Below are 22,640 nucleotides of genomic sequence, written 5' to 3' on the forward strand. Positions count from 1 at the left end.
TGTTCCGGAAATAAAGCGACCCGTGGCTGAAAAAGTGGCGCGCGCGATCGGGTGTCCCACCGATAAAACCGAAAACAGCCATAAATATGACCGGATTAATATAAAACGTTTCACGCCGCGGCCAAACATCGTGTCAACTCGTTCTCGAATCGGCTAACGAGCACGTCCTGCTGTCGATGCTCGCGCAAATACGAATCAATTTCCGGCGTGGACGCGCCACCGCCACCCGTCACTGCCTTTGCGGCTGTCGTTCGGCAAACATCAATTAATTCCGTGTTTTCTTTTCGAGGGCACGGTTCAATGCAGTTGGGAACGAATTCGACGTGGAAATGTTATATGCGAAAAATATCGGATTGGAAAGTTCAACGACACCTTTGGACCCGGTGGTCATCGGTTGGAGGTTAAGTTCAGGCTGGAGTGGTTTAAAAAAAAAAAAAAAAAAGTTGGAAAATTTTGGACATATTTTTCTTTCTTTCTTTCTTTCTTTTTCTCATCCGTCAAGGGTACAAAGTAGAGAATAATGAAATTTCGAATATCTCGAGTTAAATGAAGAAGGATCGTAGAACGTGTTAAATAATGAATTTTAATTTATTTTTTTCTCTTTTTTTTTCTTTTCTTTTTTGTCACTTTTGAGAGTAAGGCGTGGAAGCTACCGAAGACGGACAACAACACCATCGGCTAAAACGTCTTCACCCCTTTTCTAGTTACAACTATCGAGTGGTACTTGTTACAACGTGCTGGCGCTTGACCGCTGTCGATAATTCTTCTTTCCAACTACCTTTTCGAATTTTCTTTCATACACCTCTCCGTCCACTTATTACGTACGTATATTTATTTATTTATTCATTTATTTATTTATTTATTTATATATATATAGATTTTTTCTCCTTTATTTTTTTTTTTAATCATCTCTTTCTCTCCGTTCTCTTCACTCCTTTGCTTCTCTCTCTCTTTTTTTTTTTTTTACAGTTGTACGATTAAAAATATCGTTATTGCCAAGTATGATCGATAACACGGTGCGTAACCCCGAGCCTCTGACCGGAGAGACAATTTTCCTCGCTTATCGAACTAAAATGCATCGGAAACTAGACATACGCGCAATACATCCTATTACGTACATTTTTTTCTTCTCGAGTTTCATCTTTGTAATCCTTATTTTTTTCCCCCTTTTCTTCTTTTCTCGATATCTCTTTTTACAACCAAGGCGATCGCTTTCCTTTCGAACTTGCCGCCATTTTTTTCCTCGTCGCGATTCGACGAACGTCCGTTGTGCGCGAAAATTCGAAAATTCGATCGTTTCAAGGATTCATTCAAAGTTCGTACTGGATTAAAAAAAAAGGAGATTCGAAAGAGAAGCGACCTCCTTTTTCGATCGTTTTAAGAAAAATATACATAAATAACCAGGGAATATGGTCGAATTACGTGTTATGGACGATCCTCGAATCGCCACAAGTCCGATCTCGCCTCTACCTCGATTACATAATCGTCGCTTGATTACATAACTGTCTAGTTACCGACCGGGAGACGCGATTTTGTGATTGATTCTGGCCTACACGAGCGTTGAGAAACTACAGATATCTGCTGGCTTGTTCGTTCGTTCGAGGCACACGTGGCTAGAAACGTGTGTTTAGAATGTTTAGAATAATATACGCTTACGATATCCACCAAGAAATCTATACGATTATTTATTAATTATTAAAGGTATCGAGACGAGGAAAAATCGAAAGTAACAATATATCGTTCAAACACTAATTTGCATAATTCTATCAGAATCCTTCGAATTCGAATCGAGAATAAGAAATGATAAAAAGACAAACTCGTTAAATAAATCACCAAATAATTCTGTAAAATATCTAATAAGCGATAAAATTTACTCGATAAACTTTCAAAACTTTCATAATTTCTTTTTCTTACTCCACTCTCAATAATCCATTATTGCGTCTATCACGTATTATAATTTTAAGGCAAGAGATCGATTCTTCGATTCTCAACTCGCTCGCGTTCGCATTTTCCATCATTTCCGGTTTCTCAACGCTTCCATCAACGCGAAGGATGATGGAACTCTTCCACCGCGGAAATTTCGCGGAAGAGAAGACAAGATGGCGGTTAATAAACTCTCTAGAATCTCGAACGCAAGCTCGATCTCCCGGCGTCGAATCGCAATCACGAATCGAGCGTGTCAGGAACAATGGCCGATCCTGCTACGCTCGCAGGTCCTGTGGACGGTGTCCTGATTACAAAAGGATCGCTTTTTTCTCTTCTCTCTCTCTCTCTTCCCTCTCCCCTTCCCCCTCCCCTCCTGCCCCGTTCACGGGAAAGCAAGGGGGTCGGGCGAGGGACCGGGCGACGCGGAGGGGTGATGCTTTTCGGCGCGAAACAAACAAAGCGGAAACGGTTCGTTCGATCGAAAATTTCACCTCGCGCCTTCACGCGGCTGGCCTTCCTCATTGACTACCCTTCCCTTCCATTCACCCTTCCATTGAAGGGAAGGAAGAAGGGAGGGAGGGAAATGGTGGTTGGTTTTTTTCCCCAACGATTATGCGAAGTGAAAGCAGCCCTTTCTCCATTGTCTTCTTGTTCCATTTCCAATAGAGAATGATCGATCCCGACGAGATTTTTTTTATTTTTCGGGCAATTTATTATCGAGTGCGGATGAATCGAGGATCTTGCAGTGAAACGGGGGGAATGAATTCATTTGTAACAGTTGTGGAATTATTATTATTATTATTATTATTGCTTCGATATGATTAGAAATATTAATTGGTATTGATTCTTTTCTTTTTTCTAATGGCTAATAAATCGTTATTGTAATTTCCTCTCGAAAATATCACAAAAATTACTTCTGTCAACAGTAAAATACATAACCCTACCGATTTAATTTATTTTATTATTATTTTAGAAATTTTTATTATAGATTTTATAAATTTTTATTTTAGATTTTTATTATTATTATTAGAAATATTTTCTGCAAGAGAACAGGTTCAGATTCTTTTTCATTCGAACAAAAATCAATCCAAAATCTATAATACATATAAATCGAACCGCCATTTCACACGAGACGATACAGATTCATTTTAAACAGAGGAGTATCACACGTACGATAATTCAAAAATTTTGTTCTCTCGCTGCAAGATCCTCTGATTGTTGGAAAAAAGAAATTAATAGGGGAAAGAAAGAAATGATGGTGATGGCGATAGTAAATTCTTCGTTTCACCGAACGAAAAGTGGAACCCTCCGTGGCGCATCATCCCTCCTGATGATACAACGCGGAACAGTCCTCCGTCAGGACTTCGGAGCGACGAAAGGAAACGGGGTCGAAGGTCGGGACGAGCGTGTTTGGACGCGAATCGTATCGCTCGTCGCGGCTGTTCGCCTCGCCTTAAACTCTTTTTTTTTTTTATTAAAGTTATTTACGCGTCGCATCGGAAAAATTGGCAGTACGGTAGTGAATTGAAAGACTCGTTATTCATAATCCTCGCTTCGTGATTCTCGATCTCGCGTGTTCCCTCGATCTTCTCGTATTTCTCTTCGTGCACCAAAAAGAAAAATGAGGAGAAGGAAAAAGAAGGAAGAAAAAAGAAAAAAAAAAGGAAAAAGAAAAGAAAAATATTCGCGAAATCTCTTTTTCTCTCTTCTCCCTTCTTTTTTTTTTCCCCTCTTTTTTATTATTTCCAACTAAAGACCTCACTGGAATATCGTCGAATTCCTTTAACGAGAGCAAAGAGTGTCAAAGAGTTTCTCCTCGGTGCACACACACACACACACACACACACACACGCACGCACGCACGCACGCACAAATACACGCACACACGCATACCGATTTCGAGAGTCGCCGGTCTCATCTTTCTCCTTTATTCCTCGAGAATTTTTTTCGCTATATCGAACCTCGAGAACCGATCGATCAACTCTGGTGAATCGTTTTCTGCACCGACGCGATTTCCGGTTCAACGCGGCCGGAAACCTACGAGGAGGGAGAATGAGGACGAACCGACGACTCCCGACGACGATCCGTAAATCGAAATCGAAGATCGAGCAGAAAAATTATCCGCGTCACAAATCCTCCTCTAGAATCCTCCGGTCGCGAACCGGAAACGGAGGCGTGACAACAACTCGGCCAACTCGGCCAGAGATTAATCAGTTTCTGGTAAATTAATCTCCAAGTAACTCACGCCGCTATTACTAAGTTTCCATCGATTTATTCTCGCTCGCTTTTATCCTTCCACGCTTTTGTCTCCTTTTTCTTCCCTTTCTTTTTTTTTATCCCTTCTTTTTTTTCTTTTCTTTTCTTTTCTTTTCTTTTTTTTTTATTCGGCTTTCAGAGCAATTCCGTGCTCGTAAAGGCAATATGGCGTCGATGCTTAACCCGGACAGCCATTTTTCTCAACAAGAAACGCAAAACTCGACGTTTAACGTTTCGTTAAACGTCTTGTTCTCTCCTTTATTTTTGCTTCCCTTTTCAATTTATCAGAATTTATCCCGAGATAAGGAAGGAATAAAAAGAAAAAAAAACCGTACGATAACGTAACAAGGATCTTTATAATTGGAGATTTAGATGGAGAGAGGCAGGGAGAGAGCGAGAGAGAGAAAGAGAGAAAGAGAGAGGTATTATTATTATCCATAAATTCGGATTAAGCACGCACGAGCACGCCATCGTTTTGTTACGTTCGATTTCACCGTATCTTTAATCCTATTTTCCTCTTTTATTCTCTTCCTCTCTTCTTTCTCCTCCTCCTCTTCCTCCTCTTCCCCCTCCCTCCCTCTCCCCTACAGTTCATAATAAATTTTCACTCGCTTTTAATACGCGTACTCTCGCCGATACAACTGTGCAACTCTCTTTGGACGACAAAGGACCCGACACATTATTCTCGATTATCTCTACGATCATATAATATAATAATCTTCCTTTTTTTTTTTTGTTTTTTCTTCTTTTTTTTTTTTTTATTTACTTAGATTCACGTTTACGTCTTTTTTTCTACCCGTAAGCCACCGAGCCGCGCCTCCTCCTCCTCACGGCGCAGCATTTCTGTATTAATAACCTTCCAGCGTCGCGTAATTTTATTTCCTCTCCCCCCTTTTTTTCGCCACTTCAACGACACCACCGCATTTTTTTATTTATTTAAATTACGATCGACAACGGCCCGGTCATCGAGGAAAAGAGGAGAGAAAAACGTTCTGTTCCCATTGATTTCTTAGGAAGGGGGAAAAAAAAAAAAAGAAAAAAAAAAAAGTGTATCGATCAACCTTCAAATTGAAGGAAGGAAGATCATATTTTAAAATCGAACCGTCCTCTTTTTATTCAAAGGTATTTAAAAAAGAATCGCGTCATTGAAATTTCTTTAAAAAGTTTATATCGAAATCTTCTTTTTGTTATATTTTTAACGCTGTCCAAACGAACTTTTTCTCTTTTTTTCTTCTTCTTCTTCCTTTCTATTTCAGGAGAGAAGAAATCGAAATTTCCAACGCTTCTTCTATTTTCAACCGATGAATTCGTTTTATATATACGTATATATAATCGAAGCTAAAACGATCGAGCAACCACCGATTAAAGAATTTTATTTTCAGCATATAACCGAGCGACGAGTATATATCCCCTTCCCTTTGTCTCTAAAATTAGCTAAAATTTTAAATCCGAATTAAAGTTTTTCTCTTTTAGGAGAAGGGTGGCTCGGTGGCTCACGAGGGTTGGTCTCCCACGCACTCAGGCACGCATTCTAGTTTTGAAAGTCGATTTAGAATTTGTTTTATTGCGCGACGCGAGGGTGCTTCGTGTTCGTTTTTGTGTGTATGTTTGTTTGTATGTACGTATCGAGCATGTCCACCTGTCCTTCTCGTTTTCGACTTACTTACTTACTTATGTGTGCGTGTATGTATCCGTGTGTGTGTACGTATTTATCTTGTAGAGAATATATCTGTATTTTTATGTACGTATGTATATATATAATATATTCCTTTTTTTTTTTTTAATTTGTATTTATAATATAATATATATATATATATATCCTCTCTGTCTCTTTTGTTTCCTCTGCTTTTTGTTTTCTCTTTTCTTCTCTGTCTTCGCTCTATATTAGATCGTTTACAATTAAATTACAAAGTTAATTACAGGAGACCCCCCCCTTTTCTTTCTCCCCATTCACGAATTATATTTACAGCGTCGTTCGAATTAAAACACCCAATTTTCCGTAGCCGTCTATCGTCACCCGAGAGAGTAAAGTTCCCTTCGAAATTTTACACCGGTTTCATCCCTCGTCGAGCCGAATCGATCGTGGAATTCCTCGATCCTTACTCCCCTACGATCCCTTCCCTTCGAGTTATTCCCCTCCTTCCTTTCAATCAAACCAAAGCTCCAATAGAATTTAAAAAAAAAAGAAAGAAAAAATGGCTCATTCGCACCCGATATCCATCTCCAATTCACGGAGAGGCGAATAGGAGAGAAGAAGGCCACGATCGATCCGTTGGAATTCGGATTGGCTATTCGATCGACAAAGGGTTACTAAGGAGGGGGGAAAAAAAAAGAAGAACGAAAAATGGACTCATCGAGAGAGTTTCTTTTTCTTTTTTTTTTCTTTGAAAGAACGAGGGCATCATATCTTACTTTATTTTAAGAGTATTTATCAAGAGTACGCGGCCCCTGACGTGATCGTTCCTCTCCTTCCTCGATCATTACTTCATCGGACAACCAATCGACATCTATCGAGGATACTTCGAAACGTATCCAGATTTATATCTCCTCCCTTCCCATCGTTTCCACGCTCATTTTTACGCAAAGGCCACGATAATCCTTTCATTTCCCCCTCTTCTCCTCCTTACCATCGTAATCAATCAACCCTTTATGCCACGTACACTCGCGTAAGTATTCAAGCGTCCGCTGAATTAAACCTAACCAGTTTAAGAGACCTCGTATAATACAAGAAACTGCGTCGTTTCGTGGATCGATCGAATTTCTCTTTTTTTTTTTTTTTTCTTTTTTATTTTTCTTTAAAAATCGAATATCCTTACGAACTAGTCAGGGACTCGTCTAGAAAGAGTGACCAGTACACCATACGCTCGACCGTATTTCTCCGTGAAAATACGATCATCCTTCCCCTCCACCCTTATTTATTATTCATTTCGAGGTTTCCACTCGCCGTTAAGAAGCGATGATCGAGAGGTACGGAGAGGTACGACGTCCCTCTTGGAACTCGTGGCAAGAAAGGTTGGAGGGGAATGGTGAGTGGAAACTCGATCGACCGATTTTATATATATATATATATATGTATTAGTCGCGACTACGCTCGTTTTCCGGGCGGGTTGATCGACGCGCCGGATCCCGGAAATGACGAGGGCCGTGGAAACGCGCGCCAGTTGCGCCGGAAATCATCGTGCCGCGCGTCATTTTCCGCCATTGAAAAAGCGTTCCGCGCGGAGATAAAAATCGATCACGCGTCGACGAATCGAGTTTCCAACCATTTCATCCGATTTTTATTCTCCTTTCCTCTTCTTCTTCTTCTTCTTTATCCTCGTTTCGCTTTCTTTTTCCTTTCCATGGTATTCCTCGAGCAGAAAGAAGCAGGTTCAGCTGGCGCGCGCGTAAAAGGCGGGGTTTAAAAATTCGTCGATCCATCCATGTGGTGAGAGTGGAAAGAAGTGAAAGAGGAAGGTGTGCAGCAGACGCGTGTGCGTGCATTCGCGAATCTTCATCCTCGAAAATGCGAAGAATTCCGGGTTCGACGGAGGCTGGAGGAGCTTCCTCTTCTTCCGGTTCACGTCTTCCATCCACCTTCGAGCCGAGCGCGGAATCCATCCCCTTCGAGAACGAGCGGCTTCCGTCCTCCTCGTCGAGGGGACGTCGTCGTGGATCGTCGCCGATCCTTTTAATATTCCTTCGTCCAACGATATCTCTTTCTTTTTTCTTTTTAACTTCTCCTTTCTATCTAATCTCCTTCCGTGGAATTTCTCTCTCTCTCTCTCTTTCTCTCTCTTTCTCTCTCATCATAGATCGTGGCGCTTGGGGCGCCATCGATCCGTCTCTCTCTTTTCCTACTGAAATTAAAAGCAGCCTGATATACTCTTGATCCGAGCCGATACCGAACATCGATCGAGGTGGTTTTTAAGAAACACAATACAACTTTGGTTGGTTGAGATCACGAAGCAATACACGTGTATATAAGTGTATATATACTTGTTCTTGAGAAGTAAGAGAAATGGATTTTAAATAAATTTACATTCAGTTAATCCTTTAAATCTAAATTATATCACACGAAAAAAAGAAATCGAGTCTCACCGATATCCGTATCGCTGAATTACAAAGAAATTCTATCCATCTTGGTGTTGGTCCAATATAGTGCTCTCGCTCTAAAGGAGAGAGAAGATCGTTTCGCAAGGAGACAAAAAAAACTAAACGAAAAACATCGAGCGTATATTTCCGCGAGGAATGTTGGCAAAAAAAAAAAAGTGGCGCGAAATCTCGCGAAAATTGCCGTTAAAAAAAGGAGAGAAAAAAAGGAAGTCGCGAAAAATCTCATTCCCCGTGCGAGCGTGTCAAAGCGGCCGTGCCAACCAATTTTCCCCGTGAAACGTGTCCCTTCACGCTCTATTCCCCTTCTCCCGCCACCAATCTCCTTCCAGCCGTTCAGAACGAAATTTATTCAAAGAGAAATGATCCTGGAGAAAGATTTAAATTCAATCCCCCTCTCTCTTTCTCTCTCTCTTTCGAGGATCCGTATATATTATTACGAATTATTTGCGAATTAAAAATGCTGATTCGACTAAGTTTTTCCGGGAGAGCGGCCAATTTTAACTACTCAGATCGAAGGATAGGGAGGATAATCGTTGCCAAGAAAACGAGGGGGAGTAGAGCACACAACCGCTTCGTTTTAATCCTGTTAACCCATCTCGGGTGTTCCTGTACGTTTCTTCGCCTCGAGGCCGACGCGATGTGTATACGAGCGTTCATTCGTGATCTTCATTCACGAAGGGAAGCGTGTTTATACGTATTTTTCCTTTTAACTCGAATCTAAATATTTCCGTTCTCCGGGTTTCGTGATCATCATTGTTGATATTTTGGAGTGCGATATACGAGAGAGAGAGAAAAATTTCTATAATCTCGTTCAACAAGCAAACGACGTACAAAATTATATAAACTCGTTACACAAAGAAGAGCGTAAAGGAATCTTTGGAAGAAAAAAAGGAAAACTAAAGAGAGGAGGAAGAAAATTGGCGTGTCTCGAATTGCTGCGGTCGTTGCTTATTGTTCGGGAGGAGCCATACAAGTTCGCGCGCGCGGCAACTAGGCCTCCTTTGAAACTCGGTCACGACGTCGTCGTCGTCGTCGACGAAAAAGAAGGGAAAAAAAAAAAAGGAGAGGGGAGGAGAAAAAGGAAAGGGGAGAAGAACCGATTGTTAGGGTAAGAACAGGGCTGGCAAAACGGAGAGGGCGCGCGAAAAGGAGAGCGAGTGATCGACTCGAGTGTCTCCGGGTAAGTGAAGCCCCTTTCGCCGAGGAACCGTTCGTGCCTTCGAACTAGCTTACAAGACGGCGACAAAGAAAAGCCACCGATGGAAATAACACACTCGACTGCCGCCGTCCGATCGATAATCTAAACCTGGATTTCTCTTTTTGTGTACGTCTGTGTGTGCGGATGCTCCTCGAGTATCTAGTCCAGTGTTTGGGGAAAAATGATGAGAGGAAATTATGAATACGATGATTGGAAAGGTATAAGGTTTATCGAACGTTCTTTTCGATGGAACGACGATTGCAAAGTTTCGCACGCTCGTTGAAGGTGACTGACTGACTGGCTGAGGTTGTTACGAATTTAAGCCTCGATTTTCGAGTGAAAAAGTAATGAATGACCGAGCGCGTCTTTACATAGTGTAAACAGACAGCGATACATCAGAAGATTGTAATTCAGGGAGGAGATTTAGATTTTAATGAACGTGTTTGTTGGGAAGAGTAATCCTGAAGAATGATGGAGCGAGTTTTTTTTAAAATTGTGTGCGAGTGATGGAGCATTTAAATCTCACGTTTTTACGTACACGTAACTTTTTTAATTATTGATTATTCGTTATTGAAAGTGCATTACATACACTGTGTGGAATCTTGTTATTGTATCAAGTTATTATTGGATGTTATTTTAAATTACATTTTCATCAGACTAAGATAATAAAAATCCTCATGATGCGTATATCGTGTACGTCATTTCGTTACGACTTTGATCATAATATATATATATGTGTGTGAGTGAGTATAACATAGAATTTTGCTTCATAAAATTTTGCTCCATCTCGCACCGTTACAAAGTTATATAAAAAAAAAAAAAGAAATATTAAAATTTTAAATATCCCTCAAAATAACATTCCTAAAAAAAAAAAAAAATAGCTCCATATATAAAACCTATTATCCTCTGCACGGTGGCAAAATTTTACTAAAGAAAACTATATTTTGCAACGCAACTTGTTAACTAAACTTATACAAGTATAAAAAAATATACGAAAAATTTCGCGATCGATTTTAACCTTGATTGCAACCTTTTGAAATACATCAATCCTCCAAACATTCGCGAGAAACATTAAATAATCCGTGTTGAAGAATGTGAAATGAAATATTAATTAAAAAAACATCCGGATATTTATTATCCCTCCGAAAAAAGTATCTCTAAATATCCCTTTTCCCGTTTCATACGCACTGTTCTGTCAAAACGTTCGTTTCGGAATCGACGTTCGATCCCCGAATCAACGAGTCGTAAATCCTTGACAAAACCCTCGCGCGATCCTCCCCCTAGGTGCATCCCGTGCGATGCAAAGAAAACAGGAGTCGACAAACGGATAGACTAGTCGAGCCGCGCTTCGAACGAGGAAAGGATGAAGGGTGAAGAGTGTGTTTCGATTGTGCAAATTTGCCTTCGACCTCGTTTCCAAGATCAGGCCCATCTTGCCGAGCGCGCTAGCCAGCCTTGCTCTCGTAGCAACGCGATCGATCGATTCATCCACTTCGAACCGGAAACCGGGTCGGATCCAGCGGCTTATCGGCCGGGTCGAATTACGCTGTAAACGCGATTAAAACCGAAAAAGTCGAGAGCCTCTCCACCACCGGCTTCCGGCCGATGGATCCTCGACTCTTTCTCTCTCTCTCTCTCGTCAATTGCCAAGTGTAAATTTTCCTCGAGAATATGAGAATCGATCGACTTTTATAGATATTCTCTCGAATGGAAATCGAATGGAGGCGGAAAAAGGATTGATATATTGATTTAAAAAAAGGAAATAAAGAAAAGTAAATTGTTGATTCGCGTATAAAATAACACGAAAGGGGAAATAAAAAGGGGTGAGAAATTTACCGGCGCTTTTATCTACTCGTCTCGAAAATTTGTGGCAAATTCAATCTCGGTGTTAATGTTTGATGACCGAGGCACGCGAAGGAATTGGTGGCCAATCTTCGATTACCCGCCATTTCGAATCTCTGAAACGTGGCCAGGGATTTCATTTCTACGAAATGAACCGCTTTCAAAGCCGCTTTGCGCGCATTTCCTCGCGAAAGTTCCGTTAACGTTGATCTACGAAGCCAACGTGAACCGGAAGTCCACTCAAACTTTCTTGTTCGATCGTAAAGATTCTACAATTCTATTTCGTATATACAAATACGTATATATACACATATATATAGATTCCAATTGTTGATAAAATTAATTTTCCAATATATTTCCCCCGCGTATTATTCTCAACCAACTCTAACTCTTCTCTTCAAACCACCTCGATGTCGATGTTTCTTGAAACGTGATAAAAGCGAGCCTCGATGCGTCTTCGTGAACCAACGAACGTTAAGCTCTCCTCCAGGCTGGCTAGAGCGATAAAGCTTGATCTATGTCGAGGAGGGGGGGCCCGACTTTCCGCTAGATTTAAGAGGAAAGCCTAAGCTTCGCCCAGATCCCGCGTCGCAGTCGCGCTAAGTCTGCTCAGACGAGTGCTTCGAACTCGAAGAGAGAGATCGATCTCTCGAGAGAGCAAAGATCTCTCTCTCTTGGCTAAAATTTCAGCCTCTAGAGAGCCTGGCGTCCTCCTCTCGAGCGCGCATGCAAAGAGAGCGGGGGGAGAATATAGACAGAGGCTCTAACCAGCTCCAAACGATATACGCAACCACTCTCTCTCTCTCTTTCTCTCTTTCTCTTTCTCTCTCTATCTTTCTCTCCTCTTTATCGTTATTATTTTTCACCAACGGACGAAGAATATCCGAATATCCGATTGAAAAGTTTCTTTTACGGGCCATCGCATCGAACGTGGCCATAAAAAGATAAAAATTAATTGTCGTTTGTCCGAGGATCGTGAAAAATCGTAATCCCGGCTATTTCCGACTGATCCATCGTATCGATTCAGCCGCAAATAATATTACTTGTTGTGTAAACCGCTTGAGAGAGATTTATAGACGAAGACGCGGACTTCCTAGCCGGAAGTAGTCCCCTCGAATCGCGATCATCTTGTTGGTACAAAAATGAAGTTGAAATTGGAAATTTTCTGCGTGCGTGGTTGTCAGAATTCCAAGAAACCGGAAAGATTTTCTCTCTCTCTACTACTGGACTACTAATTACTGGACTACTTCCGGCTCGAGACGCACGAGACGCATACAGAGACCCGCCGATTTTAAAAGATCGTGAGAGGTGCAGGCTCACCGTTCTTCCGGCCGGTCGGCCATTGTTCTTTCATCGAGTAGAAGAGGAGGACGGTGATGGTGTTTTTTTTTTTTTTGTTAAAGGTGACGTTATTATTATTTTTTCTCTTTTTTCTTTTTTCTTTTTTTTTCGTTTCTTTTCTTTTCTTTTCTTTTTTTGTTCATAATAACTATGGATATGGTGATCGTGATTGGTCTCGGTGATCGACTCAAGCGGTCTCCGATACCGGAAGCGGTGGCTGGCCACCGGAAATAGTCATGGCAGGCGCGGTGTTGGTGGTTGTGGTGGTTGGGACCGGAAGTGGCTGTAGGGCCTGCATGTCACAGGTGTGGGAACCGCGCTTCTTTAGGTCCTGGAACAATTCGTATTTCGGATATGTTTCAATTTAGATTCTTCGTCCATCTATGCTTTGTCTTCCTGCTTGCCCCTTTCTCTCTCTCTCTTTCTCTCTTTTCCTCTTTCGCTCTGTCTCTCTCTCTCTCTCTCAATCGTTTTCTTCCAGAGACTCTTCTCCCTTTCATTCTCCCTTACACTCTCTCTCTCTCTCCTCTCTCCATTCGCCCAAACATTCTTTTTTTCTCCCCCTTCCTCTCGATCATCCCTTTCGCTCTCTCTTTCTCGCTCGCTTGTCGTAAATATCTACGAGTTTATCTAGAGCAACTATATAATCGAAACTATATAATCGTATATATATATATATATATAACGAAGAAGTGTTACGCTATTCTCTACGTCTCCTCTCTCTCTCTCTCTCTCCCCTCCTCTTCTTCTCTCTTCTTTCTCTCTTTCTTTCTCTCTCTCTCTCTCTTTCTCTCCGTGAACGTTTATCCGCTTGTAAGTACGCTTCCTGTTCTAAATGTTCTCTTTTTCTCTCTCTCTCTCTCTCTCAAGCTCCTCGAGCACAGTGATTCCTTTCTTGTATGTATGTGTGTGTATATATATGTGTATATGTATATACATATACACACACATACACATAATTCTGTTTAGACACAAGAATGCAAGGCGTCTCAATCTCTAAATCTCTCGAGACCGAACAAGCTACTATTACCTTTTTTTTTCTTTTTTTTTTTTTCTTTTTTTCGAAGACTCGTTTCTCGGATGAAATGAAATGTGAGAGATGCGATCTCGCGTGACGTCTTGCTTGCCTCGATATTCATCACTTTCGAATCATCGAATTTCTCTCTCTCTCTCTCTCTCTTTCTTTCTTTTCTTTTTCTTTCTTCGAAAATATAAAATATATCTACCACTACCACGAAGAACTTTTTTCTTTTTTTTTTTTTTTCAGAGAAAATAGAAGCGCGGACGACGAACAGAAAGGTGAAAAATTTTTGCGAAGGAATTGAATTCCAGCGTAGAGCTAATCGAGTATTTTTTTTTTTTTTTATATATATATATATATAGCTATAATAAAGTAGAGTTTCGCGCGTTTGAACGAGCGAAGAGAGATGTCGAGAGGAAGGGGGGGTTAGAATGAGAAAGAGGCACGCGGGCCACGTGCACAAGGCAAATTCAAAGAGAGAAAAAAAGTTCATGCGAAAGAAAAGAAAAAGAGAAAAAAGAAGAAGAAGAAAAGAATAATACAGAATGAGAGTTAACGATCATAAGAATGAGAGATCGAAGAAAGCGGAAACAACGATTTTCTACCAACACAACAACAGAGAGATATACATTTCAACAATCACAAATACGTACATATATATACACATATATATATACACGTATCGTATATATATATATATATACATACCATAATCGAAAATAACAAAGAAAAATGATAAACAACAGCGATACAACAACAGCAACAAGAACAAGAAACGTATTTAACAGTGAAACGGAGAGAAAAAAACAGAGATAAACAGTGTGTGGGTGAAAGAGTGTGCGCTGCTATGGAGATAAAGGGGTGGAACGATCGATATAAAGAAACATGCCAGGTGCAATAAGAAATGATCCTTCTCTTTTTAACAAGCCATTAATTGCAAATACCGTCTGTGAGTTTCGAACTCGTATCAATCGTGTTCGTTCGAATGACGCGTTCTCTGTTTCCTGCAACCAATCCTCCTTCGATAGTAACGATATAACGATACAACTCTTCTTTGTCCTTTTTTCTTTTTCTCTTTCCATATACATCTACTCACGTGTTCTCTACATGTTCCGTATCTTCGAAGAGTTTTATCTCCCATTTGAATCGTTATCGTATCGACGCCAATCTCCCCGTCGTCGAAAGAATAATCGTTGCTACGACATCTCAGAAACAGAAAGAAAAAAAAACGATGCAGCGGTGCATTTTGCAGTATACATGTGCATTGCAAAAGTTGCTCTGTGATACATACATACTTTGAAGCTTCGCCATATTATCCCAACTCAAATATCTTTCGGCCGTTCTATGCGAAAAAATAAAAGCGGATCTCACCGTTATTCAACCTTTTTTCCCTTTAACCGTACCTCTTCCAAATCGTCCCTACGTACACCCAACCGTACTTCGAATTCCTCTATATGTATACACATATACACAATCTCCTCTGCTTCAATCATGAAATGTAACAAGAAACCATAGTCAACCTCCGAAAATAACTCCAAGATTACCAAGTGACGATAAAATTCTCTCTATTCGAGTGAAAAAAAGAAACGCGTGCAGAAACCTTTCGAGTTCCTCGGGCAAAATTTCCACACTGCACCCGCAATGCGGTTCCTTCCTTCTTCCTTTAGTATTTTCACTATATATATATATAATTCGCGGTGTCGAGTTCTCGTTGTCGAGTTCGACAAGCGTCGTTAATCCTTTTCAACCGGCCTGCCTGTCCGCGATCCTTCCCTCTTCCTGTCCGACCGCGCGATGCTTAGCGGCTTAAACTGAAGGCGCGACGGGAATGAAATTTATGCGCGGCCGTTCAAATTGAATCGCATCCCACGCGATTGAAGAATGCGATCAACCGTATAATAATAATAATAATTAGACGGGCAAGCACGAAAAGTTAAAGAGAGAGGAATCGTTGGGATAACAGTTAACGAATTTCTATTTGACATCGCGTCACGCGAACTTTATAAAGATCGTACGTTTGCGCTGCTATTAACTGTGACGAGAAGATTAAAGAATCGATCCGGATTTAATATCTCTTTTAAACGATTGTTATTATTATCGAATTCATTTTTAGGTAAAGATAATATCATCCACGCAATGATATTACAAGATGATAAGAAGAGGAGCGAGAACAAGTGAAATTCGTTTCTAGAAAAGAATTATTATTTTCTTTTTCGTTCTCTTGAAAACGATTCCCTCTCTCTCGAGAATTTCCATTCTCAAAATCGCGTCACGAAAATCGTATAAAGAGAGAATACGATACACGAGAGATGGTTTTAGATCCTCCAAAGAAAGATGGATCCTCGAAATTCCTCGCGGAGGGAGAAGGGAGAGGAATGGTCGCGTTGCTTCCTTTTTACCCGATGACGCACGAGACACGCGTGTTGCTCTCTTTCGGTGGCGCGTGCCACCACGCGTTATTTCGGTTCGCGACGAGTCGCGCGGGTTCGAGTTCACGCAGTCTCGTGACAAAAAAACACCGATACCTTGTTCGTGAAAGTTTCTGAATGATTGGCGAGAATTCTATCTATTTAAGATGAAACAAAAGACGAAAATTAATGAAAGAAAAGAACCCCTCCAATTAATCTCTCTTTACATGAAAATTCCAAAACGTGTTAAAACGGGTTAATTCTTCACTTAAAGAATTATTGTTCGAAAGGAAAGAATAGATCGAATTAAATTAAACTCGGGGAAATTAAAAATTGCTTTAACAAACGATCGAAGAAAAAGCGATTCGAGACCGTTGTTCGAGAACTGAGAAATAGAAAGACGAGTGTTAACGAAAGATAATGAAATTTCTATAGCAAGGATAAACGATAAATTCCCCGGGGTGAATCTCTGAAAGTGAGCGGCAAAGGTTGGCGGGGCGGGATCGCGAGGCAGTCACGTACACGCGATGCTCACGTTTGCGCGGAGTCGCGTGGCATTAGCACAATACAAGGGAAACGCATTAAGGGCGGCGTTGAAAGGATCTGGTCGCGAATTTCGTCCTCGCCTTCGTAACGGGGATGCATTAATCATCGGTTGGCACGGTGAGGAGGGCGCGGATGAGGCGGGTCGGTTATTAAAGGCGGAGGGCCATTAGTATCCCGTGCACGCAGCAGCACGGGGACTTGAAAGGTGAACTCGATCGTAAAATGAATCACGCGACTTAAAGGGTTAAAAATCAAAGGAGAACGCGTGTAAAGATGCAAGTATCCAAGTAAGCGAGATAACGATTCGAAAATCATAATCGTAGAAATTTTCATCCCCTTCCAACAAATGGATAAGAAATTGTAATTTGAAATTGTACATTAATTGCAGGATAAGATTAATACAGCCTCTATTGTACAAAATATATTGAAAATTTGGAAAAATTTTATCTCTTGTAGATTGAGAAACATTCATTTCATTCGCGAAAAAGGAAGCAACTTCGAGTTTATTCATCCTCATGGACAAAGGGGAAACGATCGAATGGCGGACGTGGCCGAAAGAAAAGGCGTAAAAAAAAAAGAAAGAAAGAATCTAATTCGCTGGAGCCGTATATTATTAACCCTGTCCTTAGTTTACCCTGATTCCTTTTTCTCTCTCTATCCCCCTAAGAAATAGCCAGACACCGTAAAATAATTATCCCCGTGTGTTTGTTCCGAGACGATCTCAACCTAGCTGCGAATGGAAAGCTCGCTAAAGTAAAAGAAACTTGTAGCAGCGGATTCAAAGCCACGAATTGGTGGATTAAAGGAGGGGATGGATGGGTGGAGGACGAAGATACGCTTGTTCTATTTGCATATGCAGGTAGGGGGATGAAGAAGCGTAGTAGGATAAGAGAGAGATGCATAAATCAGTAAGCCAGATCAAGAGTCAGCCGCAACACGACGAGGCTCGAGTGGGCGCCATGCCAAGAAAAAAGGGAGGGACGAAGAAAGGGGAAGTAAGAGAAAGTAACCGAGACGAGGGGGTTGCGTGAAAGCGAAGGGAAAGTGGAGAAAAATTCCCTTTCGAAAGCGAACGAAAATCAAAGCTCTTTTTTCTTTTCTTCTCTCTCTCTCGAAAGAGTTCCCAAGAGTTTCACGATCGAAAGAAAAGACGAAGGTATGAAGGTATCGAAAAATCTACGTGACTCGAAGTAAGGAGTAGAGAGAGGGAATAATAGAAAGAAGAAGAATGCGATGGAGAAGAAGCGAGGGAAGTAAACATATCTCGGGGGTAAGCAGACACCCAGAAGCCAATCCAAGGATCAGCCACGCGACACGATATATAATTCTCGACCACCAAGGGGATGCATGGGGAGGCCTTCGTGTGTCCTTCGTCCCGATCCTTCCTTCGAAGGACAAGAAAAGCTGCCTCATATTCTCCCAACGGCCATACACTGGTGTATATATATATATACACATATATACATACATATCTATATATATATGTATATACATATATAGATCTTACACACACATTTGATAAACATCGTGGAATGATTGTACACGCGCCCGCGATCCCACGCGCTCGTGTACGTAGCGTGTAATGCCGCTGCTTGTATACGACTCGTGAGAGTGTACAAATTCAAGGATTTTCATCCACTTGACGATGATGAAAATCTTTTATTATTCGTTTATTATAGCGAGGATATAAATAACCAGCCCTCAGAATTCAGGATTTTCGGTGGGAATAAAATCTTTCGTGGCGGTTCTCTCATTTTCCCTTTTTTACCGTATTCTCTCCGTTAATTTTTCTCTTTTCTTTTCATTTTTCTTTCCCCTGGAAACTATGTAACTACGTTTTTTATATATATATAAATCTTCGTTCCACATCCACATGTATATACAAGCGAGAACGTATTACCCGCGAGGGGCGCGTGGATCGTGAAAGCGCGCGCACAAAAGCAACGAAACGATATAACGATAGTATGTAATGTACATCGATTATCATCGTAATCCAAAACGGTTTTCAGGTAACACGGTTTTCTTTACCTTTTTCCGCACTTGTATACGGTCTTCATATACGAGCACCACTCTATCCTTGCTCTCGTTCGAGGTGAGCTGATAAGACAAGCTCTAAAAATGGACGTGCGGTATTTTTCAGCGGCCATCGTTCAAAATATGTCACGATATACACGTTTTATATATATATATTTTTTTGTTTTTCATTTTTATTTTCGAATCATTTTTTTTTTTAATCGTGCGTTCATCGATCACGATACATATATATATATATATTTTTATTTTCCATCATCGGATCATTTCGTATTGGTAGTTCGTTATCATTCATCGATTATTATTATCAATTTATTGTTGTTATTTTTTTAAATTTCGTCCATCAAGATTTCCAACGTGAAAGAGAGGAAAAAGAAGAGAGAGAGCGCGCGAGAGAGATCCATCGGGTTCGTTATGAGTTTGGACGAATTGTTTATTCGATGTTTATTATTATTATTATTAGTAGTAGTAGTATTATTCCGTGATTCGTTAAAAATTCGTTTTTTTTTTTGTTCCATCGTTGTGGAAGAACGACTCGGATGAAGAAATAGGATGTGAACAGAGAAAGATGCCGATTCGTAGCAGGAGATGAGGGACGATTTAATTTTCATGGTGATGGCGGCCAGTGGAGGCGCGATGACGCCCGTGATGACGATGACGATGATGGGCGGACGATGCGACGTCATCGTTGGTCGTCCAATGGTTCCACGTGGATTCGCACAGTTGGTGGTCGGTCGTCGATGAACGGGTGGAGGCACGGAAATGAGGAAATAGAAGAATTTGATTGATTTATACGTATATATATATATATATGTGTGTACTTTTTTTTTAGAATCACTGTGTGTCTTGTGTCTCAATTATTTCATTTTTATTATTATTTTATTTTCGACACATATTTTGTGTTCCATCCAACAACATATCCATCGTCTACTTTCTCTTATCTGTTCTGTTTCGTTCTCTGTGAAAATTCATCATCGTTCGAGATGATTTCTACAAGTGTGTGGACCGACTCGAAATTTTTGTCTGATTAATAAATACGTGTCGTATTATTCTCGTGTTACCTTTCCTTCTTCTAAACGCTCCGTTATTCGAACGTTATTCTTTGTTCTCTAATCGTTTCGATTTTCTTTTTGAGATTCGTTTTTGTTCTTCCTATCTTTATTTATTCTTTTTTATTATTGTTATTATTACTGTTACTATTATTACTATCGTTATTATTATTATTATTATTATTATTACTTTTCTCTCGATTATTCATTCTGCTTCTATTTCGTGCTTCTGCTTCTATTTTCATTTTACAACATTATTTGTCTCGGGTTTACTGTAATTTCGATAGTTTCTCTTTTTTTTCTTTCTTTCTTTCTTTTTTTTTTCACTAGAACTGACTAAGAAACGCTCAGGCCAAACGCTCAGAACGAGGCCTCGACGAGGTAAGTCCCGTCCATCGCAGCCCCGGTCTGCCCCCCTTGGGCACCCGTTACTTGGGCCCTTGTCGCCGGGATGTACTGACTGTACGCCTGCTGAAATCCACACCACAAGCACACACTACATTGTTGCACGCTAAGCTCACCTACCCTAAAAAAAAGTGTGTTTTCTCTTTCTACTACTCTTTCCTCTACTCTCATCTCGATAATCTCTATTTATCTCGTGACGATAGAACAAGAGGAATAGAAAAGAAAAAAAAAAAACACGCGTGCACGATAATACACGTCGTCTCGTGGGACGTGATTCTCTTGTTCCCCCCCCTCCCGCCGGAGCGAAACAAATTTCTCAAATTCCCACGTTTTCTGGAAATTTCTCGGTCTCGTCGAAAGAAGGGGTAGGGGGGAGGGACAAAATAAGAGGCAGGGAGTGGAAAGGAAAATTATTCGAAAAAAATCAATCTCAGACCTAAACACGTCTACTGTATCATCTACACATCTTCTATGCGTTTCCTTCTATCTATATATATAGATCTATCCCTAGAAAAAGTAATTCTATCCAAATGGATCGCGCTCCATTTCGAAGGCTCCAGCTCTCGAAGGGCGACGAAAGAGGCCTCAAAATCCATTCGTGATATAAACTCCCCCACCCCCCTCCGACAGTGCGTCGTTTCTCCTGTCGTTTCGATCGAGTTCTGTCTCGTTCTGCGCTTCAACTAGGATTCGACTAAAAAAAAAAAAAAGATCGCTCTAAGATCCTTCCACTACCTGGATCGAGCATCATCGATCATCCCTTGGCGTTCGTTGGCGCGAGAACCACTTCGCAAACCAGCGGAACGGACTTAATCGGCGGGTTTAATTAAATTTAATTAGGCCGCCGTTTTAACGGCCTAAAACTGTGCAACGCGACAAACGAGTCGGTCGGCAATGGCGCGTTCAATGGACGCCCCGCTTCCCGGGGGGAGGGGAGGAATCGGCGATGAAACGGCCGTGTAAAATCATTATCACGGAAACGGGACACGCGAATTTTAATTGGACAATGTTGAAAAGAGAGTCGCGAAATAATCGCGGGATCGAATTGAATCGTGTTGTTTATCGAATTGTCGCACCGCTCGTCCATCTTTTCCCGATGAATCAATATATACGTACGTATTTTCCCGAAAATTTGTTTAAATTTGTGCAATCCTCGTCCCGTGTGTTTTCGGATGGATATCCTACGAGAATTTTCATTTCCTCTTTCTTCGTTCTAATTCAGAACTAGGAAATATTATCGCGATTTTAATTTCCCGAATTTAAACTTTTGAACTTTCGAGCGCGGCTTGAAAAAAAGAAAAAAAAAGAACATCGTCCGTTCTAATGATATTTTCCATCATATTTTTATCACTTTTTTTTTTTTTTTTTGGAAAAGAATCTCCATTAAAAATATCTCCTCGGAACGAATTTACAATCAGGCCATTCGACGTTGTTCCTTTACGAATTATATAACTTTCCCATCCCCCTTATCCTGATATAACAAATTCCCGATTGATACAACTTTCTCTCCCTTTTTGGCATCTCGTTTGCAAAAAGAGAGAGAAAACTAGGACGTTCGACGAACGAAAGGTAACATAGAGTTTTCTTCGATCGATCAGTAAAGTTGAAAAACAGAAAAAAAACGTGTGTATATATATACATCTTACATAAAAATCTCGTCTCACTGAAAGAAAACAGAATAATTAGAGGTTGGTTGGCTCGCGATCGATCCAAGTGAAACGTAACCAAGGGGTTCGTTCGAGTCGATCGGGGGTCAAAAAAACACGGGGGAAAGGGGCCCAATCGCGGCCCCCGCGGAACAGACAACTTTGGTTTTTGATTACCATGCAACTTGTCGAGTCCTCGAGTCGGCTCGCTAATTAATCGTCGCTCGGGGGAGGAAGAGGGAGAAGGGATGAGCGAACGTTCCCTCGTTCGAAAAAGAAAGGGAGAAGAAAATAAGGAGGGGAAAAATTAAGAACGATGAATTCGAACAACTCGCGAATAATCGTGAATATCTGAAAGATATACCAAGGTTCTATGATGAAGAAAGGTATTCGCATTCAAACAATCCAAGAAACAAGAGAGGCGTAATAATAACGTAATAACGCAATGCGAAGTAGCGCAATGCTGGATGGGGGTGGAGGATAAGTGTGCCAAGAGAACGAAGAAAAAGAAGAAGAAGAAGAAGAAGAAGAAGAAACATATTAATCGATCATATAACATTTCCCAACAATGTAATGCTAATCTGCAATTAACTAGCAGGCTTTTCGTATCATAATATGGGGTGGCGATCAAGAAAAAAACGTAAAAAAGAACAAAGAACAGAAACTGAAAAGAGACAGACAGAAGTAGTAACAATAGTTTCCTTTTTTTTTTTTTCTTGTCGTTAAATTAAGGGTCTTACCTTAAAGACGGACGAGAACTGTTTCTACGGGACGAACCACACACACAACAGGGTGCCGAGACAGTGTGTTTTATGTTACAAAATGTACAGACATATTTACATCGTGAAATTACGCGTGATTACACGATTTCTCGAC

The 22,640-nt window shown here is 40.7% G+C and overlaps 1 protein-coding gene across 9 annotated transcripts in view; it reads right to left on the reverse strand.

Annotated features, from left to right (window-relative positions):
- Positions 1-22,640, reverse strand: part of LOC408576 (potassium voltage-gated channel protein Shal) — a 104,669-nt gene that overhangs the window by 3,149 nt on the left and 78,880 nt on the right. For 3 of the 9 annotated variants that reach the window (XM_026442640.1, XM_026442625.1, XM_026442634.1), the window contains 2 exons: positions 12,638-12,989; positions 6,555-8,021 (listed from right to left, as the gene is read on the reverse strand). The exons of 1 other annotated variant lie outside the window; for it this stretch is intronic. In XM_026442640.1, coding sequence (XP_026298425.1) covers positions 12,846-12,989 — 144 coding nt within the window. In that variant the 3' untranslated portion in view covers positions 6,555-8,021; positions 12,638-12,845. Of the gene's footprint in view, positions 1-6,554; positions 8,039-12,637; positions 12,990-18,661; positions 18,746-19,135; positions 20,185-22,640 lie in introns of those variants that run through there. 5 more of the 9 variants (XM_026442624.1, XM_026442620.1, XM_026442622.1 and 2 more) reach the window with 5 other exon arrangements.

This window comes from Apis mellifera, linkage group LG1, assembly GCF_003254395.2.
Source record: "Apis mellifera strain DH4 linkage group LG1, Amel_HAv3.1, whole genome shotgun sequence".
Lineage (NCBI taxonomy): Eukaryota > Metazoa > Arthropoda > Insecta > Hymenoptera > Apidae > Apis > Apis mellifera.